Below are 26012 nucleotides of genomic sequence, written 5' to 3' on the forward strand. Positions count from 1 at the left end.
CAATATTCGCTTTCAAATGGAAGCACTTTATTTGGTTGAATTCTGTCTCCAGAAATGAATGGGCAACACCAGAACCTTTTACACTGGCAATGAAATCACAACACTGAGATGCCACCAAAACCTAGAGATCAGTGCTCAAACACACATACACACACATATACAAATAAAAAAGTGCTCAACATCATCATGTTAAAATAGAATTTGGCTTCTTTTAGGTCTTTTGACACTTCAGGCAGGAAAACAAGAAACAAAGAACAATATGCATCAAACTAAATGAACTTCTGAAAAATACTCAGCATTAAACACAACTTTCAGTATCAGTAAATATGCTTCTTCTCTATTTACAGGTGTTAAGAAAGGGCATTAGAGACTTTTGCTAGGGATAATGACATTTGGTAGGACAGTTGGTAGTACAGTTCACGCTTCTGGGCGAGATTAGTAAATTCAAGCAGAGTTTTTATAAACCAGTCACATCTTTAGTCCTTCAGATTTTGCAAAAGGTAAATTCTACAAAAATTACTCATTTGTTATCCTGAATAAAGGCAGCGGAATAAACACGTGTAGGCTACAATACAGGACTGTCACTAGTTTTTTCTTGCAGTAAGGTTTAAGGTACAGGCTTTCGGGAACTAGTTGCCAAGTTTATAAAAACTCCATACGTGGTCTTTTCATAAAACTTTTGAAGAAAAATCAGTCAGCTAAAGCTAATGCTCCTTCTAAAGCGCTATTCAGCAACACAGACATTGCAATTCTTCAAATGTTCCACAGAGGCTGACAATAATATACTGTCCACCTAGATTAAATATATAAAAGCAAACTTTTATCTAATTTTTACATAGATGGCACAACAATAGGTGAAAACAAATTCTTCCAGCTGCTGATTCAACAGTGCATTGGACACAAGAATAAAAATACTGCAGCTAAAAAGATTTTAAAGATATTTTTGCACAGCTGTTAGCTGCTTAACCATTTAGATCCCCTGACAGATGGATGTGATAAAGCCTTGGCACGAATCTTGGTACAAAGCCACAGGTGCCAACCGCGTGGATCACATTCTGCTATCAGAGGCTCCTGGATCTAAACAGTTAAGAGACCACAGTAGCAGCAGTGATAAGGATGGTAATTTAATTGATTATGACCCTTCCGACACCGATAACGCTGTAGCTGAGCGGCCTCAGTGTTAGTACCACCTGCTCCTCAACGCAGGCTCCTAAGCCACTTCCATTAGATTAAAAACCATAACTTTTTGCTGGTTGATGCTTGCAGATATTAAGCACCATAATACAAGAGCTACAGCACTAACTGTAGGGCTGAGGGACTTTGTGCTCTTAAAAATAAAAGTTGGTATCTTGAATGGAGAGAAAGGGACAGAGTTATGAAGACAAACATAACCCAACTCAAAAGTTACATCATCCTGAGCGGGGAAGACCTGGGCAGGCCCCCGGCACAGAGAGGACATGCTGCTCGGACAGGGTTCTATGTGGTGGCCCTGCACAAAAGCATAGCAGGCAGCAAACCACCACACACACACACACACACACACACACACACACACACACTTGTGTGCAAACTAAACCTGAGAGGTTACATTTTAGGGTCACTGCCTGTAGTGGCATCCACATCAATTTTCTCAAATTCGGGGGATTTCACAAAATATGCTGAAGTTGTCTGAGAGCAAGTAGATTCCCCCAAATGATGTGTTGCTCCATGAATGAATCAGGCCCTCAGGGGCTATTAAGTAGCAACTCAGCCTTACGGGGCTCAACCATGTATAAGACGACCCTAAATTCTAGCAATGGTAAAGATTCAGGGGAAACCAACAGTTATAATACAGGAGTTTCAAAAGCAATTGACCCTTTCCTAGGCAGCTGAGGTCCAGATGATGTGATATTTGGAGATATTACAGCTCTCTCTCCATTGCATGACATGATAAATGCAGCATCCCTTATCATGCTACTTCTGCTTCAAATAAAACCACGTGAGAACAGGATGGCTGACAAGTAAGTCCCAATTCCTGTCTGGCTTCTGGGTCGAGGTCCAGTCCGTAACAAGGTGGGAGAATGAAACAGAGTGTGGTTTCTTTTTTCTTTTCTCTTTTATTTTTCTAAAAAAAAATCTGTTATTCAAACACTAACTGATGAGAATGCACAAGAGGTCATGCAAAAGGAGAAGGCGGGTCTGAAATGCTGAAAAACAAACCAACAAAAGAAAACTGCAAATAGATTAACACCAATGAGCCACAAAATAACGTGACCCTCAGGAAGGTGGGCGCAGGCAAGGCAACAGGGCGAGCATGCAGACTGAAATAAGAGCAAAACGGAGGCCTTCGTGACCAGCAAAATGGGGCTTCAAACCAAAATGCCAGTGTGTGTGTCTGTGTGTGTGTGAGAGTGTAAGGAAGAGGAGGGGGAGAGGAGGGGGGGAGGATAAGGAGGAGGGGTGAGAGAGAACAAGCAGGAAAACAAGCGTACATACATGAGCTTGAAGGCTTTCAGGAGACAGCAAGGTCATAGGGATTTAATACTTGGAGTAAGCATCAGCCTAGATTTCAAAAAAATAAAGGCTGACAAGTATTAGTGACTGTTTGGGGAAAGCAGAATTTGAATAATGCATATGGATCAAATTTAATATCTGCAAATTCAGAGCCCAGTCCAGCTGCTGTTAACACTGTTCCTGGGGGAGGATTTCCACGTGTGGGCACCTCCCGGCCAAGCTGTTTGATGAGACGACCTGCAGGATCAGCACTAAAGGCACCGTGTGAAATGCTGATGGACCAGTGCATACATTCAGATGGACTGAGGGACAAGGGAGGACAGAAAACAGACCAGTACGTGCTTGGGACTCTCCGGTTACCCTTGGCATCAAAGGGCAGCTAGCAGCCCTTTGACCGGTGTTGGCAGGAATCGGGAGAGGGGAAAGTGTTGGTTATGTTTTACGGAGGGGCTGTGCCAAGCTGGCAGAAGAGTGGGAAAGGCTGAAAGGTGAATCTGAGCCACAGGTAGCATGCCATGAAAAAGCACAACATCTGAATGGTACTGGGATGGAATTTAGGTCTGAATTTTTCAAGTGGGAACTCCAGACAAGACTGGGAGTCTGGCTTTCCACAGGTGTGTTTTAACTGCCTGCAGGGTAAACAGACCATTTTGTTCCTCCTTTTGTGACAAGCTCGCCCCGAGGTTCTTGCACCAGCACAAACACCTTTAGGAATCTAAAACATAAGAAAGACAAAAAGAAAGAGACTGGATTAGAAAGAGGCTGGGGGAAATGGGATCCCTTCAGAGTAGCACTGCCTGCAGGAGGTTAAAGGAAATACAGCATCCGAGCATCTCCCAGGTTACAAGGGGTTATGGAAGGCTCCTGAATACAGTTGGGAATACCTCAGGAATGCAGTTGCCAGCACTAACAGTCATCATCCACCCTCAGCCCTTCCCTCCAGCCTGGGGACGAGCATCACCGGGACACTGCTCTCCTCCGGAAGGAGGATGTAAAACCCAGGAGTAGGACCCTGCCAGCAGTTTCTCAGTGCAGAGAAAACAAACAGCTTTTTAATTTTCAATCTGCAAAGGAGTACTGTATATGTTCAAGTGGCAGCTCCAGAGACCGTGAATATTACTGAAGAATAACAACAGGAAGCTAAACCACAAAGAATTCTGCAGATGAATCCAGACTAGATATCCTTTCCACTACAGGCTGCAAAGACCTTTCACATTCCTAAGGGAAGTCCAGATATAAACGGATATGTGAACGCAGTCTTAGCCTCAAAACCCATCCTGTGTCACATTCCTGTGCCCACGAGGGGAAGTTTTGTCCATGGCCAAGCGAAGCTACAATCCAGAAGTGTGATTTTGCTGTATCCAAGGCAATACAGGATGAGTCCCAACTTCCCTCACATTCAAGCGTGCAGGGGAACCTTCCGATCTCCTTTGCACCCACTTCCACAAAAGAAAAAAAAACTCCAAACGACAGTACAAGAAAGTTTTCAGAGCCACAACAAAATGGCTGTGGCTTTTCCTGAAAAGGAACTGCATTTATATTTAGTGTGGGAAGCAGGTGAAAAGCAGTTCTGAGCCTTTTGCTTTCCATTAGTAAAGTTAAACTTAAATGAATTGCCATTAAAAAAAATAATCTCACAGGAATGAGAAAATATAACGTTTATTAGAAGAAGACACCACGGTACATCAAGCTATGAAGAAACTTCTGGCAGATAACGACTATTTAAAAAATAATAGAAGCGGAACAACCACACTGGCCATTAACAAACCTTAACACAAAACGACAGTTTCTAAGCAATTCCAACCAGATGCAGGCAGTCCAGTAACCAAAAACGCTTACCAACGTAAGAGGGACTGAGTAGTTATCAAAACAACAGCTAGGTTAAGCAGAATAACAGCCTATAAAACCATTTATATTGATACATATATAAAAGGATAAAAACAATTCAAATTCAAGTAACTTTAGTTTTTAAGTTATGTTATATACATATTTTTTATATACTGGGAGAACTAAGAGCAATTATTTAACAAAAGGATTTTTAAAAAGCCACAGTCCAGTTTATAATTACTGTTTCCTAAATAATTTGGCAAGCATTAAATAATCAGATATATCCTAGATAAAAAGTGCATCAGCATGGTTAACCTTTACCTATTTATTTATATAAGTCAAGGCTCTGCAAAATGGTTACAGCAAACAAACGCTGAGCTGCAACACCGAGAATCACAGAGCTGTCTTATCTTATAGATTTATTTGTATAATTGGAGGTGAGGAGGGACAGCCCCACAGTGGCAAAGGAGCTGAAATGCGAGTCAGCCCATGGCTCCAAAATGTTTTTATCAGGAAGTTTAACTTCACAAAATCACTGCATGTCTCCCAAACAGCCAGTCTTTCTGGTGGAAGCCAACGTGGCATTTTTTTTTGGGTGCAACAGAGAGTTTATCTAAAGCTGGTTATTTCATGCAAATTCTTTTGTGTATCAGACTATTTCACAACACCTCTCAGTGAAAGTCAGTTTTGTTCCCAAGAAGATGATGAGGTACCATAGTCAGTAACACACTGTGGTCAGCCTTGAGCAAAAGGGCCCAACTAATTCCTGCATTCGACAGTTGCCAGCACCAGATACCCGACAGGTACAGAAAAGCCCTGCAAGAAGCTACACCCCTGTGTGCAGAGAGGAGTTTTCTTCCTCGTCCCCTGGCAGTTACAGGTTGGCATAAGCCCCAGAACATAGTTTACATCCAACAGATCCAATTCTTAGTCTGCATGTTATTTAGCATTCATAATAGTTTCCTGCATGCATCACAAAGAACAAACATCACAAGAGAATATAGCTGGCTCTCATTTATATTTGGAAGCAGAATAACAACTAAATTCATGCAGTTGGGACAGTGCTTTCATTGGTTGTGATGCACATTTAGATTTCAAGAGGTGAACTTATACGTGCATCAGCTGAGTGAACGGTACCTAACAGAGTCTTTCATTGCTGGAGATATCACATGTGCATTCATCTCTTCTAAAGAAAACCTTCTGAAATAGAGCTCTTAAAACAACCGTAGCAGCGAACCAGTAGAATAAGAGGTGAACAGGCCTATGCAAACCTACTCAGAGATTTTCTGAAGTGATTTGTACACATCTGGAAAAAAAAAAAAAGGCAAAACAAGATAGATATTACTGTTCTTTTTTGTGACAGGGTTTGCTAACACCCTCTGACCGGAGGTACCATTGTAAACTTTACAAACAGCCCTCACACGGGTATTTGCAGGAGTTTGCAGACCCAGCTCAGCTCCCATGTCTTCATCCCTCCTCACTTCTACCATCACGAGGGCGACCGCAGCCCATGACTTACCTGTCCTACTCATCTCAGGTACAGCAGCAGAGCCCTGCCAACATAGGCTGCAGCTGACTGAAAAAGCTCACCAACTGCCCAGCGGCTTTTCACAATGCATTTAGCAGCTGCACCTCTCAGGCAGGGCTGCCTCCGGCTCACGGCGCTGGCACAACAGCTGGAGACGATGCTGCTGGCTCGAAGGGTCACAGATGTGCTCAGAGCTGGTGCGAATGCTCCCACCATTCAGGCAACCAACCTCTAGAGGCACCAGCTGCTCCAGCTTCTTTCCAAAACCAGGAAAGAACTACTGAAAGTTTGTAAATACTTTAGTATTTACAGTGTCATTTTCAGGAACGTGGTAGCTTCTGTTTCAAGGATTGAGTAAACTCACTTCTACTAATATATTAAAACTCAACTAAGAAATTTGCAGCTTGCAACAAAGTTTGTCTTTTAAACACAGTAGCACTTCCCCCAAATCTTTATGTTGCTACCCTGACATTTTATGCAAAGTTGTCTTTTAGCTTTTCTTTTTAACCAGAGAATTGAGAAAGAAAGAGGTAAATATTATAGTTTGTTTACATTAGATAGTCAGAGATACATTTCAATTTGTTCCTGAAGTCCAGCAAAATTAATGGAAAAACTTTAAGAGGATCTGAAAAACCTCCATCATTGCTGTAGAAGTGGCTGCAACTGTATCAGCCTTTGCTCCTGGCACAGATTGCATTTTTTCAATCATTCAGCATCATCCTATAACTTACATAATACCTTTAACATACTAAACATTCTGGCTGGTATTGCAATACTCCTGCAATATTCTCTCCAGAAGGGTAAAGACAAGCTTCTGCTAGTTCAGTTAGCGGGACTGTCAGGATTTCTTCCCCCACCCAGGGATACGCTTTGCTTCACTTACCCCCCCAACCTGCTGCTCTCCTCATCACGGGGTAACGTGCTGTAACGTTCTGCTGTGAACCACGCTGCGCACCCCAGGGCAGGAGAGACACGCTCCGTTCTTAAAACAGATTTAGATGCCACACTAGCTTAGCAGTTTCAAGCAGCCTACACTGCTGCTTGTGGAAAACAACAAGTTTTCCAACAGAGTAATAATGGTGCTTTCAACCATCACCACACACAAAGTCAAGTCTCCATAGGAGAGAACACAGGGATAAGAGATGGGATATCCCCCAGGTGGTGCTTTCTGCCTTGTTCCGAGTTATGAAGTAAGGAGAATGTACAATCCACGCTGCTCTTTCAAAGCTTAATAAAAGCCAACAGAGGGGCTGAGCTTTTTGCACTCTTTTGCATCTCAACTGACCCTGTATTTGCCAACACAAACACAAAACTACGGCGTTATGGCAAAATGGAACAAGACCCCAGACTTTCATCTGCAGCAAACAAGGCACTGCACTGTTTAATACTGAATCCAAGACAGTGAACTGATCAAGTTATAGTGTTTGTTTACAGAGACAGTCCCACTCCTCTCTTCCTGCTGTCCATAAATCCCAATGAGAATGGTTCAGTTTTAAATTGGATGAGGCGGCTTGTTTCACACCAAAAACTCTAAAGTCTAGGAAACTTAATCTGAAGGATTAAGTGACTGAAAAAATACAAATTATTTAACAGTGGACTTCAAACACATCCCGATTTGATTTTGACTAGAAGCTTTGGATTTCTTGGTGTATTACATTACCAGGTGTTGATGGTGCTAGCATATATTCCAGCCAGGACCCCTAGCACTGCTTGCTTACACAACACGCCTACTTGTGAGGAGTTAAAAGCAACAACGAAACTGAAGACTGCCAAATCTAAACTCTGAGTGTCTCCACTGATCACGTGTGAGCAAAAGATTAACCCATTAGCTATGGTCAACTGGAACAGCAAATACATCCAAAAGACCATTTTCTCAAAGTGGGAAAGAACAGAGGATCTTTCTTAATGCTAATGTTTTACCTATTTATCAAGGACCACAGAGTGCTGTGTAGAGAGGTTTTGGCGAGATTTCTCCCTCCCCTTCCAAACACACTAACTAAATGATGACCAGGTTTCAATCCAAAAGGTCCACAGAACACACCAGGCTCTGAAAAGCTACCACACTGAGACACAGAACAGCAGTCTAAATATTTCCTATATAACGTTCCACTGAATCAGTCTGGGACAAAGGGCTGACTTGTGAACGCATCTGAGACGCCACCTGGGTATCTGAGGAGAACCCATGTTATCCCAAATGGCTTTGTGTTTCCTGCACTGTCGGGCGTGCGGTGGCAGTGACAGTTGAATACACACTGTCGAGGAAAGTTTCCCCTCTAGTTTTACAGTCTATCACACTATCCTTCTCTGATCAATGAAAAGCACGTTTTGCAGCACAGCAAGCCATGTTAGTCCACATACGAAATAATGCACTTTGTGGCATTGTACAGACTTTTAAAAGGCTCTATCTGCAACACAGAGCAGTTGCAGTGTTGGATATCTCTGGGAAAGCAAATAAAGTAATAATAGTAGTATCAAATATAAGTCATAGCACCTTTGGCATTTTTGTCCAAATAAACTTCAACATACGACGTCGGGACATAGCCCTCCTCATCTTCATTCCTTCGGATTCGTGTCCACCCATCACCTTTGTCTTCTTCTATTACATAGAGCATTTCTCCTTCTGCTACGGAAATTGTTCCTTCATTCTGACCTGAAAGACACAGTAAAATGGAGTGTAAGCACAACAAGAACCACAGATGCAGTGGGGGGTTGCTCAGGGCACACTCGGACAAGGTGCTGACGCAACCTTCCCTGCATCACTGGCAGCATGAACAAGAACATGTGATTCTGGAAACAACAGGCGGTACAAGAAGAGCCAGATGAATGTGATCCTGACATCAGAGTTTTGTTGTTTGGTTTTTTTTATCTTGCAGAGTCCATGCATAATGGGAGACAAATCACTCTTAGTGCCTCTCTACAAAACAGAATCATGCCAGAGCCTCACTTGCCCTTTGTCTATTTAAGGACTGCAGAGGTTAAATGAAGGTTTCCTGCTTGGCCTTGGCATACCAATTAAAAAACAGTAAGTGAAATGAGAGTAAAGGTTGAGCGATACCTTCAAATGTATAGAGCGCTTTACATGTTCCTATGGTGGGTAGTGGTTCTTCATCATCAAATTCATCGTCAAAATCTGTTGCAGGTACTTTCATCTCAGTCTCCTGACTTTGCTCTTCTGTGTAACTGCCATCTGGGCTGCTCAAGAGAGGAAAATACACAGCAACTATAGCGACCAGTCTCAGGAGCAAAGAGAAGGACTCAATTACTAGACACCTAAGGCACAGTGAGCTGGAGCAGCTCCGCAATTCCAAAGCATGCTCAGAAACGGCTGTTACTACTAGCAGCTGTCACAATGTCATGGGTGAGACCAGCTATTTTTTCCCCATCAAAAGCTGTAAAATGCACCTATCTCACTCACCTTCACAGTAGCCAACATAGGGAATATTACACATTTCATCATATTTAAATTGGGATCTTCCATGTGCTAGAAATCAGTATGTGAAACGCTTGATGGAGTGCCTGCCGTTAGTCTGGATGCACAATCATTTTCTGAATGCTGCAGAGCTAGTTTTCCTGATTAACAAGCTAAGGAAAGCGGGTCCCAATTATCAGTCTGAAGAAGACAGCTCCGTACAGATACTGTACCTCTCCCGGTCCTGCGCACAGCTGTTCACTGCTGAAGTGTTCTGGGCTTCATACAGTCCGCTCTGCCGCCGGGCCTGTTCAGTCCGCGCAGGCAACCTGCCCTCCACCTCAGCCAGCCAGCCCTGCAAGGGGAACGCAGCGTCAGACATCTCTCCTGCTTCAATTTGCAACAGGATAGACACGTGTTGCTTTTACTTTGCTGTGTCATATTTGACATTCAGATTATGGAACTAAAAGCAGTTTGTAAACATATTTAATTTCTCCTTTGGGTTGCAGTTGTCAGGGGGAATAGATTCTCTACTATGAGTGTATATTACATCTATTGGCCTTGCCAAAAATCACACTTAAAACTCAATTCTTTTTTGAGACTGGGTGCTGAGAACACTAAGACCCAAGAGCAGCAGTTAACAACAGCTGCTGGGAGCTGCTGCTGCTCTAGTCACAATCAAGTGAAAAGATGTGTGGCAGCTTACAGTAGTCTCAATAACACCAGAAACAGCAATCTCGGTCACTGCTGAGCGCAGAGGACTAAAGCTGGGGTGAATGAAAGACCCAGTGATTTTCAAACAGGTAAGAAAGCAATGGATAGTAAAGCCAACAACTGTAAGAAACATCTGAAATTAATGGGCTGTACCTATTTATATACCTAGTGTAACTCATCGAGTGAAGTCTTTTCTCAGCCCTGTAATCCTTCTTGTGTAATTATAATGGCTTCATATATTCCAAATACTCCTAATGCTCTTGAGATCTTGGACCTCTAAGAAGCTTCCGGTTAGTGACAGACTATTCCTTAAAACACATTTTATCTGACAGCTTCTCTCTTGCTGTTAGACTATAAACGTGCTTTACATTTATGTTCCTCTGATTTTCCACAGACATCTGTAACATGATGCTGAAAATTATTTAATTAATTAAGCATCTGAACCCCTCTGGGCAGTCCAGAGAGCACTACATTTTCTCTTATCCACCACTTAGCATAATTTGTTTTCTGTGGCAAATTAAACAGCAGGATTGTTGGCTGACAGTCACGTAGCGCTTACCCATACATAGTAAGAAAATGCATCGATACATCTGGAAAAGCAATAAACCATCTGCTTCAAACCGAGCATGTGCTGAGCTACATTTTCCTGAAATGTCTCTTCCCATACCTCAAATTTCTGAACTTCTAATCGTAACTTTTCAATGTTCTGTCCAAGTTCTGCTAATCTGTGATCCACACTCGCTGCATCTCCCATCTGTGGGTTCTTGATATACACATCTTTCATTTTCGTTAAGGCATCTCTGAGAGATAGAAGAAAAATAAAACATATAAGTACTAGTGCGGCTGGGGGCAAATCCCTTTCTCTAAACGATGACAAATGAAAGGGTAATGAATTGCCTCTTCTTTACTCTGTGTTTCAAGCCTAATTGCTTACAGAGGTAACTGAGAACATCCAGACAGGGTCTTTTGCCCTGTATAGAACCAGCCATCAAAAAAAAAAAACAGTAAAATCCCTTGCCAGAAGAGAACTTACCCCATCAGAGATGGGAAAAAAAAGTGAATGACACCTTTACCTGCAATGTGACACGACACAGACATTGTGCACAAGCCAAACTTTTCAACTCCCTACAGCTGAGGGCTCTTCAAGCAACCAAGGCAGGAAAAGCCTCACCAGTGGATCTGAGGCTTCACAGGAGATGTGCTATGTTGGTACAGGCACACGACACAGACCAAGTAATTCAAGCTCCATGGGCCCTGCTTGATGAGTCTGAGCTGAAAAATGACTGAATTTTTGGACAGTGGCATTTTATAAGGTAAAAAGAGGAATGTGGTATTGACTTTTAGCCTGGCATGTTCTTTTATTTGGTACTATGATTTCTACTTGCTAACCCCGGGGGAAGAAATAAAAAATAAAATAGAAAAATCTTGCAACCATTGCAACGAATGACAACTTCAACTTTCTAGATGAGTATCATCCCAGTTTTGGGGGAACTGGTGAACAGTTGCACCACTGTTCTCCATCATGGGCTGAAATCCAGTTCAGAAACCGGGACAAAGAGCCGGATGTGGATGTATTAACAATAAAAATTGAGTGTTAACCAGAAATTTTCACCCTGCCTGTTGCAGTTTGTCTTTTGCAACCCAAATTGTTTGCAAGATATTGATTTCACACTGCTTAAAACAAAACTAAATCCAGATGGTTTGCATTTGTCACAGTGCAGTGAGAGATGGACCTTTGGCCACAAAATGTGATGCTGCATCCTGGCAAGTTACACAGCATTTTTGCTAGACTCTTTCTGGGGGCTGTGTTTCTATCAACATAGATGCCAAACGCGTAGGGTTTCAGAGATATTAATTTTAAGGCCTGCTATGAAGAATGTAGTACCGTAGGGCCAAGATTAATGTAGTACTTGCCTTCCTGAGCTCCCTTAGGAAAGTCTGCAGCGCTCTCGCCGACAGCAGTGTGCTGCCTTTGGCCTGAGTCAAGTTAAGGCTGAACTTCCAGAAAAAAGTTATCTGCGTGATGATGAACATTTCAGAGCTTAGACGGGTGGACTTACAAGCTGATTTCCTGTATTACTGGCACAGCTATTCAGCTTTTCTCTAGGCATTAGTTGGGGGGAGAAAGGTTAATGTGAGTCCCACGAGTCAAGTTAACGCTCTTTATATTTTAGAGTTTCCCATTAAACTCTTGACAATTGCAATCCTGTGCCTGCCTTTGCTTTGTGCGTATAGAAAATGGGAAAAAGTGTGGGTGGTAAGGAAGTGGGACTGCTCTGTGGTTGAAGCCCTAAGGGACAATATTACAAACATATGAGTCATGATTATTACTATTTTTTAACTCTTATTTAACTGCTGGTGCTACTTCCTCAATCACATTCTACCTTTATTTAAAATAACTTCATTCTTCTCTGATTTCATATCAGATTATAATGTTGGGTTACCTCACAATCAATACAGAGCAGAAAGGAAAATCCGTACACAGACTAATGTAAGTTACTACAGAGAAAAAACCCAAAGCTATGAGAAGTCATATAACCATGTGCAGTTCTCCCTTCTTATTCATGATATAAAATACAAGGAAGAAAGTCTGGGTTACCAGACCAAATAAATAGGTTCTTCAAAGCAAAGTAGCAGAAAAAATAGGCACACCTGTACAAACGCAAAGCAGTATTTAGGGACAGACTAGTACCAGAGAGGCCAAGTCTTGAAATTATTCAGGGAAGAAAAGGTCTGTCTCTGGCAAACATAGCACGCTGAATCTTTAATGAGACTGCAGAATGTGAACAAACACAGAGCAGCAAATACAGGCTGCAAGAATCAATAAAAATGTGTAACTAAAATAGCCTATTCTCAACCCGAATAATAAGTGCAGCCTTGTAGAAAAAACATCCACAAAACCCAGGAGTCATTATCTTTCTCCTTCCAGGAAACATAAGCTACAGATCAGAGAGTCTTAAGATACACACCAATCAATCAGCTCTTTTGATGATGTTATCATGCTCGTAATAGCATCTCTCGTTGGGATCTACCTCTGACTGATGCTGTATTTACATCCTGTTCTCTCCTAAAGAACACCCTCAGGGAACAGAACCCATCAAGAAACAAACTTAGCATATCTAACAGTGATCTTGGTCTGGCTCACGATTAAACTGCTGCTCTCCTGCGAAAGCCCAAGAAAGCAGCTCCAGAAAGAAGGGAATACTGTCCGCAATTGCTTCACTTGTATCTTCCCATGCTTATACTTGGATCTTCTCATCTCACAATTCCAAAGACAGGATATGCACCACACTGAGGTGGGAGAATGGAATAAAGAGAAAGCCAGCTTTTGCCCCAGCTCTGACCTGCATCAGCCAAAATTAAATAATGGGTGTCAGAATCTGAGTTATGGAGAGCCTTGCATCTCTCAGGTGTTTTTTAACCATAGGCAACTTCTGCTTCTTCTTTCCTTGGAACAGCACCTTAAACAAACCTAGAACCTCATTCTTATTTGGTCTTCCTTATATGTTAGTTTTTTCTATTCTCCTATATAAGGCTACCTATTTCAGTCTTCATTGGAGGGGGTTGATGTACCTTTGATCCATCTCCTTCTGAATGTCTTTGTTTAGTTCATCAACTTTTTGCTGAAGTTTTTTTCTTCTTTGCTCAGGTGGGAGATTGCTGAAGTCTTCTGGGCCTGCTCCCTATGCAGAGTGGAATGGAGGAAGGAGGGGGGAGGGGAAAAAAAAAAAGAATAACAAAAATCAGAGCTTGAAAGAATCCTTCAGGATTGCATTTTGAAAATAGCTTACAAAAATCCATGCAAAATCACAATGGTCTGAAGCACTGTTATTGTTTGTACTGAGAGTTATCAGTCCCTGAATGGTCAGGAATCTGTATGCCTTAGAAATAACCCCAGGACCACATCCCAGTTCCATACCAAATGGATAATGGGAGATCACCAACTAAAAGAATGCCAGAATTCAATGGCAAAGCTGAGTAATTCTTTTTATCCACAGTTATTATCAGATTTTATTCAACAGAGTTCCATTTTTGTGGAAACCCGATCTTTCCTGCCTTCCTCTACTCTGCTACAGACAGCATCCCCATAAAATCAGTTGCCAGCTCTTACTCCCATGTCACAGTCACGCTTCCCATGTACACTACTAATTGCTGGCTCACTCTGCATAGTCTGAGTGTTGGTCCAATACAGTTAATTTATGTCAGGGCTCTCCCAAACACGCTAAGATAATTGAAGTGTTTGCTCTATGATTCTGCAATTTAAAAACATTCTGCATGCTTTTCAGGATTCACACTCCATGTCAAAGTCTCTCGATTTTTCCTCTCTCGCTTGTACTAGCATAAAAATCAGGAGTTATATCAAGCCATAGAATCAATCAATTTGAAATCACAAACGAAGAAAACATTTGACCACAGTGGTTACCTTTGTGTGATTCTGCTTGAAAGCCCCTTTCCTGCCTTCAAGCTGCTATGCCTCTTCTTGATTGCCTCAATTTAACACAGCAGATAGATGACATAAAATACATCCATACTATTTTCTTCAAAGTACCACCTATTTTTGTCTTGCAAGAAGGCAAAGGGGACAGTTTGGGTGGGCTATACTGAACACAGCTCAATACTAATTAGTCGCACCATAAAGGAATGAGGTTCTTGTACACAATCTTTAACTTGTACAGGTTTTTCTTGTTTTGGTTTCTGCTCATTCCACCTCCCATTTCTAAGGGGGAATACTGGCCTACAGGAGAAAGAAGGGTAAAAAGAGAGAGCTGAGTAATGAAATTCAATGGCCCAGCAGCTTACTGAAAGCTTGTCCGCAGAGTTGCAACGTTAGTCTTACTAAAATGCCAAATCTCTCTTCCAGAAGAGTGTGATTTAGTGGAAACTCTGACACAAAAGCTGCCCATCAGATCCTTTCAACTCTGCACTGAATGTGCTCCAAGACAGTGCATTCATTCTCCTGCAAATGGAGAACAAGCTGTTTGGGAAGCAAGTGTATGGGTGTCGGAGGGGTGGAGGACAACTACAGACAGGTCACCTTCTCCTCTAGTCTGGCCATTTCAAACTAACAGAGCAGGCAAACCTAATAAAATTGATTTTCAGTAAGGACAGCATACGCGTCCAGTTAAGCCTTGATCATCTGTGTAATAATACACTGAAAATTCCATTTCATGAGACAATGAGAAAGCAAATTTAGGACACATGAAGGAAATAACTAAGTGAATTACACTTATTCTGAAACTTTAACCACATGAAGTGCAATACAGCGCTTACATTATTTGCTGTGCATGGTACAGGCGAGATCTATTTTAATTCATTCTTTAACGACAATATTTTGCATGATAGTAACTCCCACATCACATTAGACGCGTGAGCAATTCAATATATTCCACAGATAATCTACACAATAAAGCCATACATAACTGTTTAAGGCAAAGCATTTGGATGTAGCTTTGTAAATAAACAAGCAGTTACAAGAAATACTATGTAACATATTCTTCCCACTTCTAAGCAGATGAGACAGAGATGCTTGAAAATATCACCAGTTACACATTAGAGAATGCAATAGATGTAGCGAAATGAATTTGGAAAAACATCTTCTTTTTGATTCTTCAACTTCATTCAAAAGCTCTAGGCTGGACTAAATTCAGTATCTTTATTCACAATGCTTCAGACCAAAGCATTCGTGCTGCATAGAAATGCGTGCCTGGGACCAGGAGGGGATCTCACTCAGACTTTATTCCACACTCAATAGTTTCCCATCATAACAGAAGCTACAGTTCCTCTCCAAAAGGAGGAGCCAAGGAGCAATTTTTGCACATGCTGGGCACATTTCATGCTGTCAAGCAAAGACACACCTGGGCTCTCTCTCAAGCAGTGAACGTAGCCTACGTTTTCCAGAAATCCTTCAACTGAGGCGAGGGGGAAAATCTGTGCTATTTTTGATGTACTGTCATAGGACCAGCAGAGCCAGTGCTCGCTAGAGTTCCTTGCATAACGATACTGGGATTTAAAATGCAAATTGTCCCCAGATGAAGGACTGCGAATGAAGAGGCTGCATTAGGACCAGTTTCTGGGCTGAAGCTATATATATATGGTGAGAACGCGAGGTCTGTCAGCCCCAGTTTTGGCTCTTGTATACCTAAGATCCGAGAGGAAACAACAAACAAGCCGATTTCCTCTGCCTGAGGCGCACACGGGTCTCAGCCCTCTCTGCACACCTTTCTGATTCCTGCAATTCTTGGGGACTGGCCAGGTCAGCCATGTATTTTAGGAGGATTTATTCCTACATACAAAGGCTTAGCTCAGCTACACAACATTGTGACCAGGAAAATAACAAATGGAAATCCCTGGTAGAAGTGTGCTGGACTACTAGGACAGTGGCTTGGCGACAGTCAAAAGAACAAGGTTTGCAAGTAAGTTGGAGACTTCCATCCTTCCTCAGGCCTACCACAGGTCTTCAGTGAGAAGCAAAATCGGTAATGGAGCCCAAGCAGGTCACTGTGTTGGCAGAGGAGCAGCAGGACCTGAAAGCTCTAGAGCTACAGCAGGTAACTTTCATGGTCTACACGTTTCCTCCAAATAAGCTGCTATGAACAGAACAGGTCCACAAGGACACATCCAAGAAGAACATACGTGTAGGGGAAAGAGAGCACCTAAAGGCACTGACTGGTGAGGAGCAGGAAAACTTTCAAGCTAACGCAGCTAAGGTGCTACTGCAGATCCCCTGAAGCTATCCAAAACTGCAATCAATCATTTGCGGCTCTTGCACGCTGGCATGAAGTGGGTCAGCAAACCAGTCACATTCTCCTTGGGACTGGCCTTACGAAGGGCAAAGGATGGAGACAAGGTGTCAGAACATAGCAAAGTGTGGAGTACCTCAAGCAGTACAGCACCTTGCGTATGAAGTTCAGCACATAATTTGCTTTCCCAAACATGTTCACCCCTTCCCTTTCCAACTCAGTAACATATTATCTTACCGTAGTTCAAGAAACCTTCCCAGTTGCATCAAAGATAGAATTTAGGATTCAAATATATGTTTATCTCTCCATTTGCAAATTCAAATCAGACTGAGTTAACCTTGTTGGTTAAGGTTTACAGAACTTTAATTAATATCATTATTAGTTATTCTGAAGGACTACATAGGGCTGTAAAATGTAGGCGGTAATGATGCAGATTTCCAGTAATACCTGGACTTGGAAAGCAAACTTTGCAGCTACGTTATACAAAAAGACATGCATTTCTCTCTGGAAAAGGTCCAGCAAGCACATAAACCTTTGTTGTTGTTGGTTTTGTTTTTTTCTTTAAATTTTTTAATGTATACTTATAAAGTAGCAGAATTACTCAATACTGGTTTTCTACATTTTCATAGCCCTAGATTACAAATGTGAAAACTAAACTATATATTAGAATTATTTTTTTAGCAGCTTATTAGAAAGACTGAATTCTGATCACCTCTATTAGACTCCAGACCTGTGTATTCAGAGTTATCTGATAAATATCAAAAAAGCAAACACAAAGAAGAAACAAATTTAACAGTTAATTTCAGTGTCATATGTGGCACAGTGCACATTAAAACACACACAGAAAATTGTGATTAAAACACAGGACAGGCATGCTGTAAACGTGCTTACCAGCTTGAGAGAAAGCTTCATGTAAAAATTGGAGAGATACGGGGTGGAGGGAAAAAGAGAAAAAAACAACAGAGCATCAGTAGAAGAGGAACTTTTTCAGACTGATGTTACAATAAAACGACACACAATCCCCTTGCTGTTGGAAGGCAAAATGGGTAACACTAACAGATCTGTGCAAAAGTTCACAAGATGAGCCAGGGTTATCAGTCAGCTGCCGTTTTCCTCACCAGAAACAGAAATGGAATGAGTCTTGTACCTCTACACATGTGCTTTAGCACTGCAGGTGAAGATCTGGCCTCATTTACAGCCACTACAACAACAGTGACTTTTCTCATTACAGTAACATCTCTGAAGTGGAAAAAAACCTCAGAACTTGCAAATGTACACAAGTCACCTTAGATCAAAAACGTGCTGGAATGCAGTCATAAGCATCAGCCCCTTTATGCCAGGGCTTAAGAGAAGAGGGGGTAACACCGACCAAACTCACTAGAGAGGCAAGGTACTGTCCTTGGCCTCCAGCTGCACACCACATGGTGGGATCTCCAGCAATCTCCAGTGAATTCCTAGCTCCCAGGCCTATGTCCAAAGGACAACATCCCTGAAATATCCCTGTTGATTGCGTACAGTCCTGTCCAGGCAGTCACATAAAGTCATTTCACATTCTTGAACAATTCGAAAACAAATATTCAAGTCTCAAACTTACTTTGGCCATACAGTCAGACAAGGTCAGGACCAAGAAGGAGGAAAAAAAACCCTCTTCTCTTTCCACCAAATTGATCCTATGATAGCACAGCAAGACATTATTCAAGCTCCTTAAATGATATACCTGATCTAATTCTTCAAAGGTTACCACATCTCCTGGTCCAGAGCCAAACCGTTATCTTTTAGTTACTCTGGGAAAGTGAGAGACTCAAGTGAGGAGGATGCTTCAAGGGCCTCCAGAGCAGGACGCTTTGCCTCTGCCCTCCATCACTTGCACATAGAGCTCTCGACAGCACGGGAGGGTCTCCGAAACTGCCATGGGAACAAATGTGCCTGGGCAGGCAAAGTTACCAAAGCCTCTTACAGTGTTGTAAGATGTTACAACAGCTGCAATTCAGAAGGTTCTTCCAAGAGATAGGGAGACTAACAGTGCTTTTCCTGTTTGCTGCCAAGGAGCACAAGTTAGCTGCTGCTCAGGATATAAAGCCAGATGTTAAAGGGTAAATCAAAACTACCCCCCAGCCACCTCCTCCAGCAGTCCGCACTGTGCCTGTCCTTCCAGCTCATTGGGGACAGTTGTGAAATGCTCAAACTACGCAACAAACTTGTAAGTGCATAAATGCACGTGCTCGGTGCTAAAGACAGTTGAAACAGAAAAGCTGGAAAACAGCTCTCACTGCAGGCGCTGATCTGACTGCGAGAACCTCTGAATCTCTTTCCATTCAAGAGTTCTCTATTATTTTACTACCAACAGCTCCTGAATAGGATGCTCTCAAACAGGTGCTCCATTTTTAGCAACAGCACAGTTCTTTAGGACTAGATTCAAAATAAAGGTGGCTCCAGACCTATGATGTTTTTGACAGCATGAGTTAAGAAATACACGTTTCTCAAAAACAACAATTACCATCAGTTACCAGAATTTGTACAGCAATACACACCAACCATTCAAGGAAAACGTCTGGCCTTGCGATAAATAGTGAAATACTCCATTTGAACTGAGGCGCTCGGTGACAACGCAGCGGTTAAACTTCCCTCTGAAGCTCAGTCCATCAGGAAGTAAACACATGATAATGATCACAGTGCAATGAAGAAATTCACTCTCTCAGCTACTAGGCCATTAAAAACAGCAAACAAAACCAATCCATCTGAGAGAATAATCATACAGGAAGGAGAAAGAATGAGCTAAAATACGCTGCTGAAGAAATTCAGCATAGGCAGCTTTTGTTTGTATAATTGTTTTAGCGCTCCTGTGAACTTTAGCATAGACATGATCAGCACAAATTGAGATCCTTGTACATACAGACAAGACTCATGGTGCAGAATAAATATTTACCTATGAAGCACTCTATCAAAGGCACAAATGTATGCTACATGCGCTAGTTTCTAAACACTACTCACTCTAAAGGCACTATACTACTGCGAAGAATCATCTGCATCAAGACTATTCTTTTGCTGTAAATTCAGCAAATTTGAAAAGGATTATAGACACTGTATGCCGAATTCTTATGCTGTTAAGTATGACAAAAATAGAGAACTTATTAATAGCATTTCCAAATAGTACATCAGGGATTGTTATAACCAGTACAAATAACAAAGCAGATCATAGACTGGAAACAGCGAAATGCTGAAATAAGTCACATTCAGTTTTCCATTTCTGAAATGTATTCATCATTTCATATGAGAGCAATTCAGTTTGTATAAACAAATATAAGCAGACTGAAAATAAATCTGCATTAAACACTAAGTAATTACTTTTGCCCACTCTGTTGGGTTTTCACAGCTAGAAACTTGCTCAGAGCTCCTGGGAGAACAGGGGCATTTTTTCCCCCCAAATGATCGAATAAATTCCATTTCTTCAAAATGAGCAAATCTGTTTCAAGCTGTCAATTTAAAACAAGTCTTGCTTAGTCTTGCAGGGAAAAAATGAAGAGCCTAAGAGCCACAAGCTTCAATAACACATGAGAGAGCATGAAAGCCAGCAAGTCCATGTGTTATTGGACAGTCACGGACACTAACCTCACTTACAGAAAATGGGATTGAAATAAATCACTGGACTTCATAAAACCAGGAGGGTCATTTTCTTTCTTAGTGGTCCTGTAACAATCTTCCCATACTCTGCTTTATTCATATCATATTTAGAGGCCAAGTATCTTGATTCCATGAATTCCATGAACTATGATCAGTACAGAGAGTTCAGGGAAGCTTCAGAAAGCTTCATGACCAGGCACGGAAGGTGTCACTGCACTGCTGTGAATCAGGGCTGGGCTCAAGACTGCATTTGTAAAATAATTCAGAATAAATGCATGGAACCTGTTTGCAGTCCTTACTCTGAATTTCACAGGTCCAGCTATTTCAGTTGTGCCAATTTCAGCATTTCCAGGTCTAGCAGACTTATCTTTCCTGCACATAACACAGTAAGCTGCAACTTGCCTCCCATCAAATTTTCGTTTTATCTTTTACAAAGCACATTTCTACAGCACACACTGATGGCGTTGTAAGTGGGGTTAGCGACTGTGTAGCAACGGTATGGGCTGGTCACACCATACACGGACTTACAACATATTCCCTAGCCTCAATGGCACACGTGGGTGTCCCTAAAGTCCTCTTCATGAGTTCTTTGTGAATATACAAAGACTGTGTCTGCTGGTGAGTCAGCAAGAGAAAACACACATCCGTTACACTGGAGACGAGCACGGCACCTCTGTGTTTACTGCTTCTACAGCAAAAGACAGCTTGGCATTTAACTAGCCTTTAAGTGCAAAGTGGAAGTTTCCTAGAAACTAGGCGAATATTAAGAGATTAGCATTCTCACAAAAATCAGAAAATACCATATTTTTAAATACTAGCTTAAACACGCAAGGTCAGAAAACATCTCTCTGTGCTAGAACAAACCAAGGCTTGAATGACCCCACCCACCAAAAAATCCTGGTCTTGCCACAGATTTATACACTTACATTAGCATAACAAGTAAGCCCAGGGGCAGGGAAGAGAGCAGGTACAAGAGGGGGCGGTTTGTTTTGTTTGCTGTTTCTGCATGCTCACAGAACAACGAAGTGCCCACCACCCAGGCAGACGCGTCAAGGGAGAAGACTGCACGGTATGTCACAGAGAACAGACGGGATGGTAAGGGAAAAACATTAACTGGTGCAATGGAAATAAAATCACATTGTAATGAAGTCAACAACTTCCATTAAAAAGGAAACCACAAAAGTCCCTCCGTGAGCCTTAGGGAACTGCCTGGAGGCTGGAACTTGGGTAATGAGAGCAATATCTGTGTCCCAGCTCCCAGACCCATCCTCTCTGCTTCGTCACATCCCAGATGCTGAGGCAAGGGAGGAAAGGCAAATCTGCACAGCACAGTAATTCGAAGGTGTAAGTTCTACCCCTGGATTTTGTTAGTTCAGAAGTATTGCTCTTTAAATAAAGGTGCTGATGTTACTGCCGCTACAGCAATAAAACAAAAGAACACAAAATTAATATCAACTAGCAGAATATTGAGTCTTCTTTGTCCTCAAAATGGAATTAGAAAAAGCAGAGCAAGCATAAATTAAATTGACTTATGTAAGTGGTTCCTCATTTTTTGTACTCTTCTGGCTTTAACTTCCCTAAAGAGACAGAGCTGATTTTAGATGTTACACTACTTTTATACTGTCCTTTTAAAGAGGTATTAGACTCTCACAAAAATTGTAAGACTTCCCCCCCCCGCCCCCTTCTAACTCTGATCCATGACAAGTGCTGTAACGGTTTTACAGTATTTTCTACAATGGACGTTGAGGGTAGAAGAAAGAAGCTTTGAGGAAAACACAAAAATGTGATTAGAAAACCATAGACACTGACGAGAGTCACCAATTTTTTTCTATTTTTTTTATTTTTTTTTAAACAGACTAGGATTTCGTATTGGCAGTGACCACTGACGCTGGTATTGGCGGCTCTACATTAACCTTGCATCTGTTGTAAATTGTTCAGGCATCTGCTTCCTTCCATGATAACAAGATTCATTGGATTTTTGGTTTAGAAGCAAAATTAAAACCAGACTGGGCAGAGGACATGTCATTATTAATTATATAATTCATTTTAACAGTCAGTCCGCTTTAGTTCTGTAATTTCTCTTTCCAAATGCAACATAAGATGCTAAACCAAAACTTTATAATGGAATTACTACAATATACTGCCTCTCCAGACACGTTCTGATAGCAAAGATTTCACAGAGGAATTGTATGGGAATCCATTCACTCACTCATGTTTCATTTACAATGATCAATTACAGTGTGCCATTCTGCTGGTGGTATCTGTCCTGTTAAGGTCTTAGTATCTACTGGACTTGTTCACATTAAGTAGTTCCTTTTCATGCACTTCTTCCTTAACGCCAATGCAAAAAAAAAAAGTTTCCTCTGAAATAAACAAATTGTTACCCTGGCTTTTGCAGGAGTTAACAGCCCAGTTTATCAACAAAGCCAGGAAGGACCTGCTTGATAATTTCATTGAATACTCTAAAAATAATACTTAAAATACCTTTGTGGCCACCTTTACTGCAAGGTGTCTGGCTGGAGTGGAATTTTGTCTCTGAACAAAACCAGCAGTGCGGAGACAATATTCAGAGCAAACAAAATTCTTCAGTGTCCAAAGGCAAACAGCCGTTACACTGTCCTGTCCTGCTGGCTACCTGCCTGACCTGGCCAAAAGTTGCTTCACTGATGTATTTCTGCACGGATCAAATGTTCTTCTGTGTAGAGGACACCATCTCCTCTATGTCCTCCTAATTTCGTTGGCAACTTCACAGTCAGGTATTTGTAACATGCTCCTGAGCAAAATTCAGATGCTTTTGTGTTTGGCAGGGGGATGGAGAGGAATTGAGAAAAGGAAATCTTACGAAACTTATTATGGTAAAAGCAGAATTAACAGTATTATCTGGCTGTACTGAATATAGAGTGGGTCATATCAACCACATCAGCTGAAACAAATGCCAACCACTCATTTTTCATGTAATAAATTAACCGGATTTGAGGGTGGCTCTTGATTTATTTTTTGCCTGGTTAGAATTATTTTATTTTTGAAGGTCATATGGCATTTTCATGATCTTTTAGTCTGACCATTTGTATAACAAATCACCAAGGACTTACAAAATGGGAACTTGACAAGTTTTCAAATCAGTCGGAGGAAGCTGCCAGAGCTTTGCAGCCTCTCCTACGCCATATTTCTACATGAAGCAAGCGTCCTCAATTCGTCCCTCTGGAAAAAGAGAGGATGATCTGAACACTGGCCTCCAACTCTGCGGGATGAGTCAGGCAGGAAAAGTATTTACATACGAACACCCTGGTAGCTAACAGGGGAAGGAAATAAAACAGAAAGAGAACACAGTGAAAGGTTTAAATGAAGATTTAGCAATAGCCTTTCCTTGCAAATTTTTAATGAACGTGCCAGCAGAAATTCGAGGGATTTCAGGGAAGACTATAGGAAATTGTTCTCATTATTTCACCTTCCGCACAAGCCACTTAAAACCAACACGGTACACAGAATTTGTAAGACTTGCTTGGATTTCTCAGATAGTTAATACATATGATAATGGCCTTTCTTCATTAAATATTAAAAGCCATTAGTTATAATTGCTTATACGGCCAAATACTCGCTAAATAAGAATTTGTACATTTGAAATACAAATTTGTGAAGTGGCCAGGGATCTACAAACTAGTATTTTTAAATCAAGTTAGAAATATTCAGCACTATTTTCAATATTCTGTTCCATGAATGGCACTATCGGAGCACTGGATTGCAGTACAAACCTTCTCCTTCAGCAGCACTGGACTCTCCAAAGTGTCTCATACCCCGGATGAAGCCGACTGCCAGGTGCCACCAAGACAGCCACTACCCAGCTCAGTGCCCGGGTTTGCTGCTGCAGAAGCAGAATTGAAATACTGTCTCCCCCGGTAAAAGCTACTGAGAAGACGCTCTGAGCCAAACTGCAACTGAGGGAAAGGGGTACATTTACAGAACCTGCCTTTGGACAGCTTAGAAACTTCCCGCTTCCCCAGTGAAAATCAGTGAAGTGTGCGGAAACATGACTTTCTGGGGCTCTGAATTTCCCATTAAATGGGAAATCCTTAGCAAAGAACTGAAAACCGCTCTGTATAAAACACCTTTTTATAAAAAGTACTGTCTGCAACCAGATGAGACAAAATATTGTTTACAGCACTGCTCTCAATTCTCAGTAACTAACCACTGAAGTTCCCGACTGAAATCATCTCTACTTGTACAGCTCCAGCCTCAGCCCTAAATGCCAGTGCAGTCCCTGGAGCAGAATTTGGGCTTTTTAAAGGAGTCACTTCCTTGCTGTTACAGCCTGCTCTAAAAAACATTTTAAAATACTGAACACTTGCGTCTCATTCCTGTAATTTTTATAGGAGGAAATAATTCTAAGGACCTTAACCCAGGAGCCAAAGTCATGCTATGCCAGCGACTTCTCAGCACAACTGTGCCACGTGTGAGCTTCTGGAAAGATAAAGTCTTCTTTTTATTTGAAAAATGGAAAATTTTCTCTCGGGGACCTGTTATTTTACTTACTGCTTATGAAGACCACCAATGAGAACATTTTATTCAACACAAACACTTCCACATCAGTTTACCGCTATAGGCACAGCCAATGTCAAGGACAGGAACAGAGCAGCTGACCTGGGAAAACTCAGGTCACGCTTTCTACTCCATCAGCAGCAGAGGAGACAGGGACACTGTGCTTGTAACAGTAGTGATGTGTCACAAAATGTTGATACAGCATGATCTACACGCGGGTGAATCCCCAAGGTCAGCCATGGAGGCGTTCAGCTTCTCTGCACTGTACAGCACATAAACCAGCATCTACCACACTGCACTTCAGCTGAAAAACCCAAACCTTAATCCCTCAGAACATCTCATCTGTGTTTTGGAGCTCGCATGCTAGACTGATACAGCTTTTGCAGATGGAATATCATTTTAAACTGAGTGCATCATAGCACTGGGAAGTGAAAGTCAGTTCAGAAACCCACAAAATCTGTGGACTTAATGGGAAACACCCAGAAAAAGACCTGCTGGCCTGCAGTTCTGCATGCCAATGTAAGTAGAGAGGGCTGCAAGGACAAGTCCAACGTGGAAACTGAAATTTTTTTGCTAGCTTTACAATGGTTCATCACATAATGCTTATCAAATTCTTAGTTAATGTCTTTCCTCCACAGTTTGCAAGAATGGCAGCTATTAATGTCCATTAAAAATAGTTTTTCAACTTGGTATTTTCACAAAGATATTTCATTAACATTTAAACTGTCAAGAATAAAAATTGGGGAGAAAACACTTAAAGCTAATTAGAAAAAAGTTAAAGAGCATGGCAGGATTTTAAATTCTTCTATGGACACTTAAAAAGCCGTTTAAGCCACATCATCTGCTCATGGAGGTCCAGACACAGACATGATAAACAAATTTGGTGGGAAGCAGTATTACTTATGCTCTCTACAGCAATTGAGTCAAACCTTCCTATCTTATTGAAATTTCATGCTACAGGATGTGGTTTAGGTCCTTGAGAAGTGTCAGCCCCAAATATTTGAGTCAACTGCAATCAATACATCTAGGTAGCTGCACGGAACATTAAATTCAGTGTCACCCCCGAGGCTCCACCAACACAGCAGCCCTGGTTTAAAGCACACACGTACCATAAACCACCTAGAATCAGTTCATCTTTCACATC

General features: G+C 41.6%; 1 protein-coding gene across 17 annotated transcripts in view; it reads right to left on the bottom strand.

Annotated features, from left to right (window-relative positions):
* Positions 1 to 5: 5 nt before the first annotated feature.
* FNBP1 (formin binding protein 1) overlaps positions 6 to 26012 on the bottom strand; it is a 102607-nt gene continuing 76600 nt past the window's right edge. For 4 of the 17 annotated variants that reach the window (XM_054220816.1, XM_054220812.1, XM_054220808.1 and 1 more), the window contains 8 exons: positions 20846 to 20947; positions 13545 to 13654; positions 10639 to 10771; positions 9491 to 9612; positions 8904 to 9043; positions 8340 to 8498; positions 5458 to 5626; positions 6 to 3208 (listed from right to left, as the gene is read on the bottom strand). In XM_054220816.1, the coding sequence (XP_054076791.1) occupies positions 5592 to 5626; positions 8340 to 8498; positions 8904 to 9043; positions 9491 to 9612; positions 10639 to 10771; positions 13545 to 13654; positions 20846 to 20947 (801 nt within the window). In that variant the 3' untranslated portion in view covers positions 6 to 3208; positions 5458 to 5591. The other 13 variants (XM_054220821.1, XM_054220814.1, XM_054220820.1 and 10 more) reach the window with 9 other exon arrangements.

The sequence above is a fragment of the Rissa tridactyla genome, chromosome 14 (assembly GCF_028500815.1).
Source record: "Rissa tridactyla isolate bRisTri1 chromosome 14, bRisTri1.patW.cur.20221130, whole genome shotgun sequence".
NCBI lineage: Eukaryota > Metazoa > Chordata > Aves > Charadriiformes > Laridae > Rissa > Rissa tridactyla.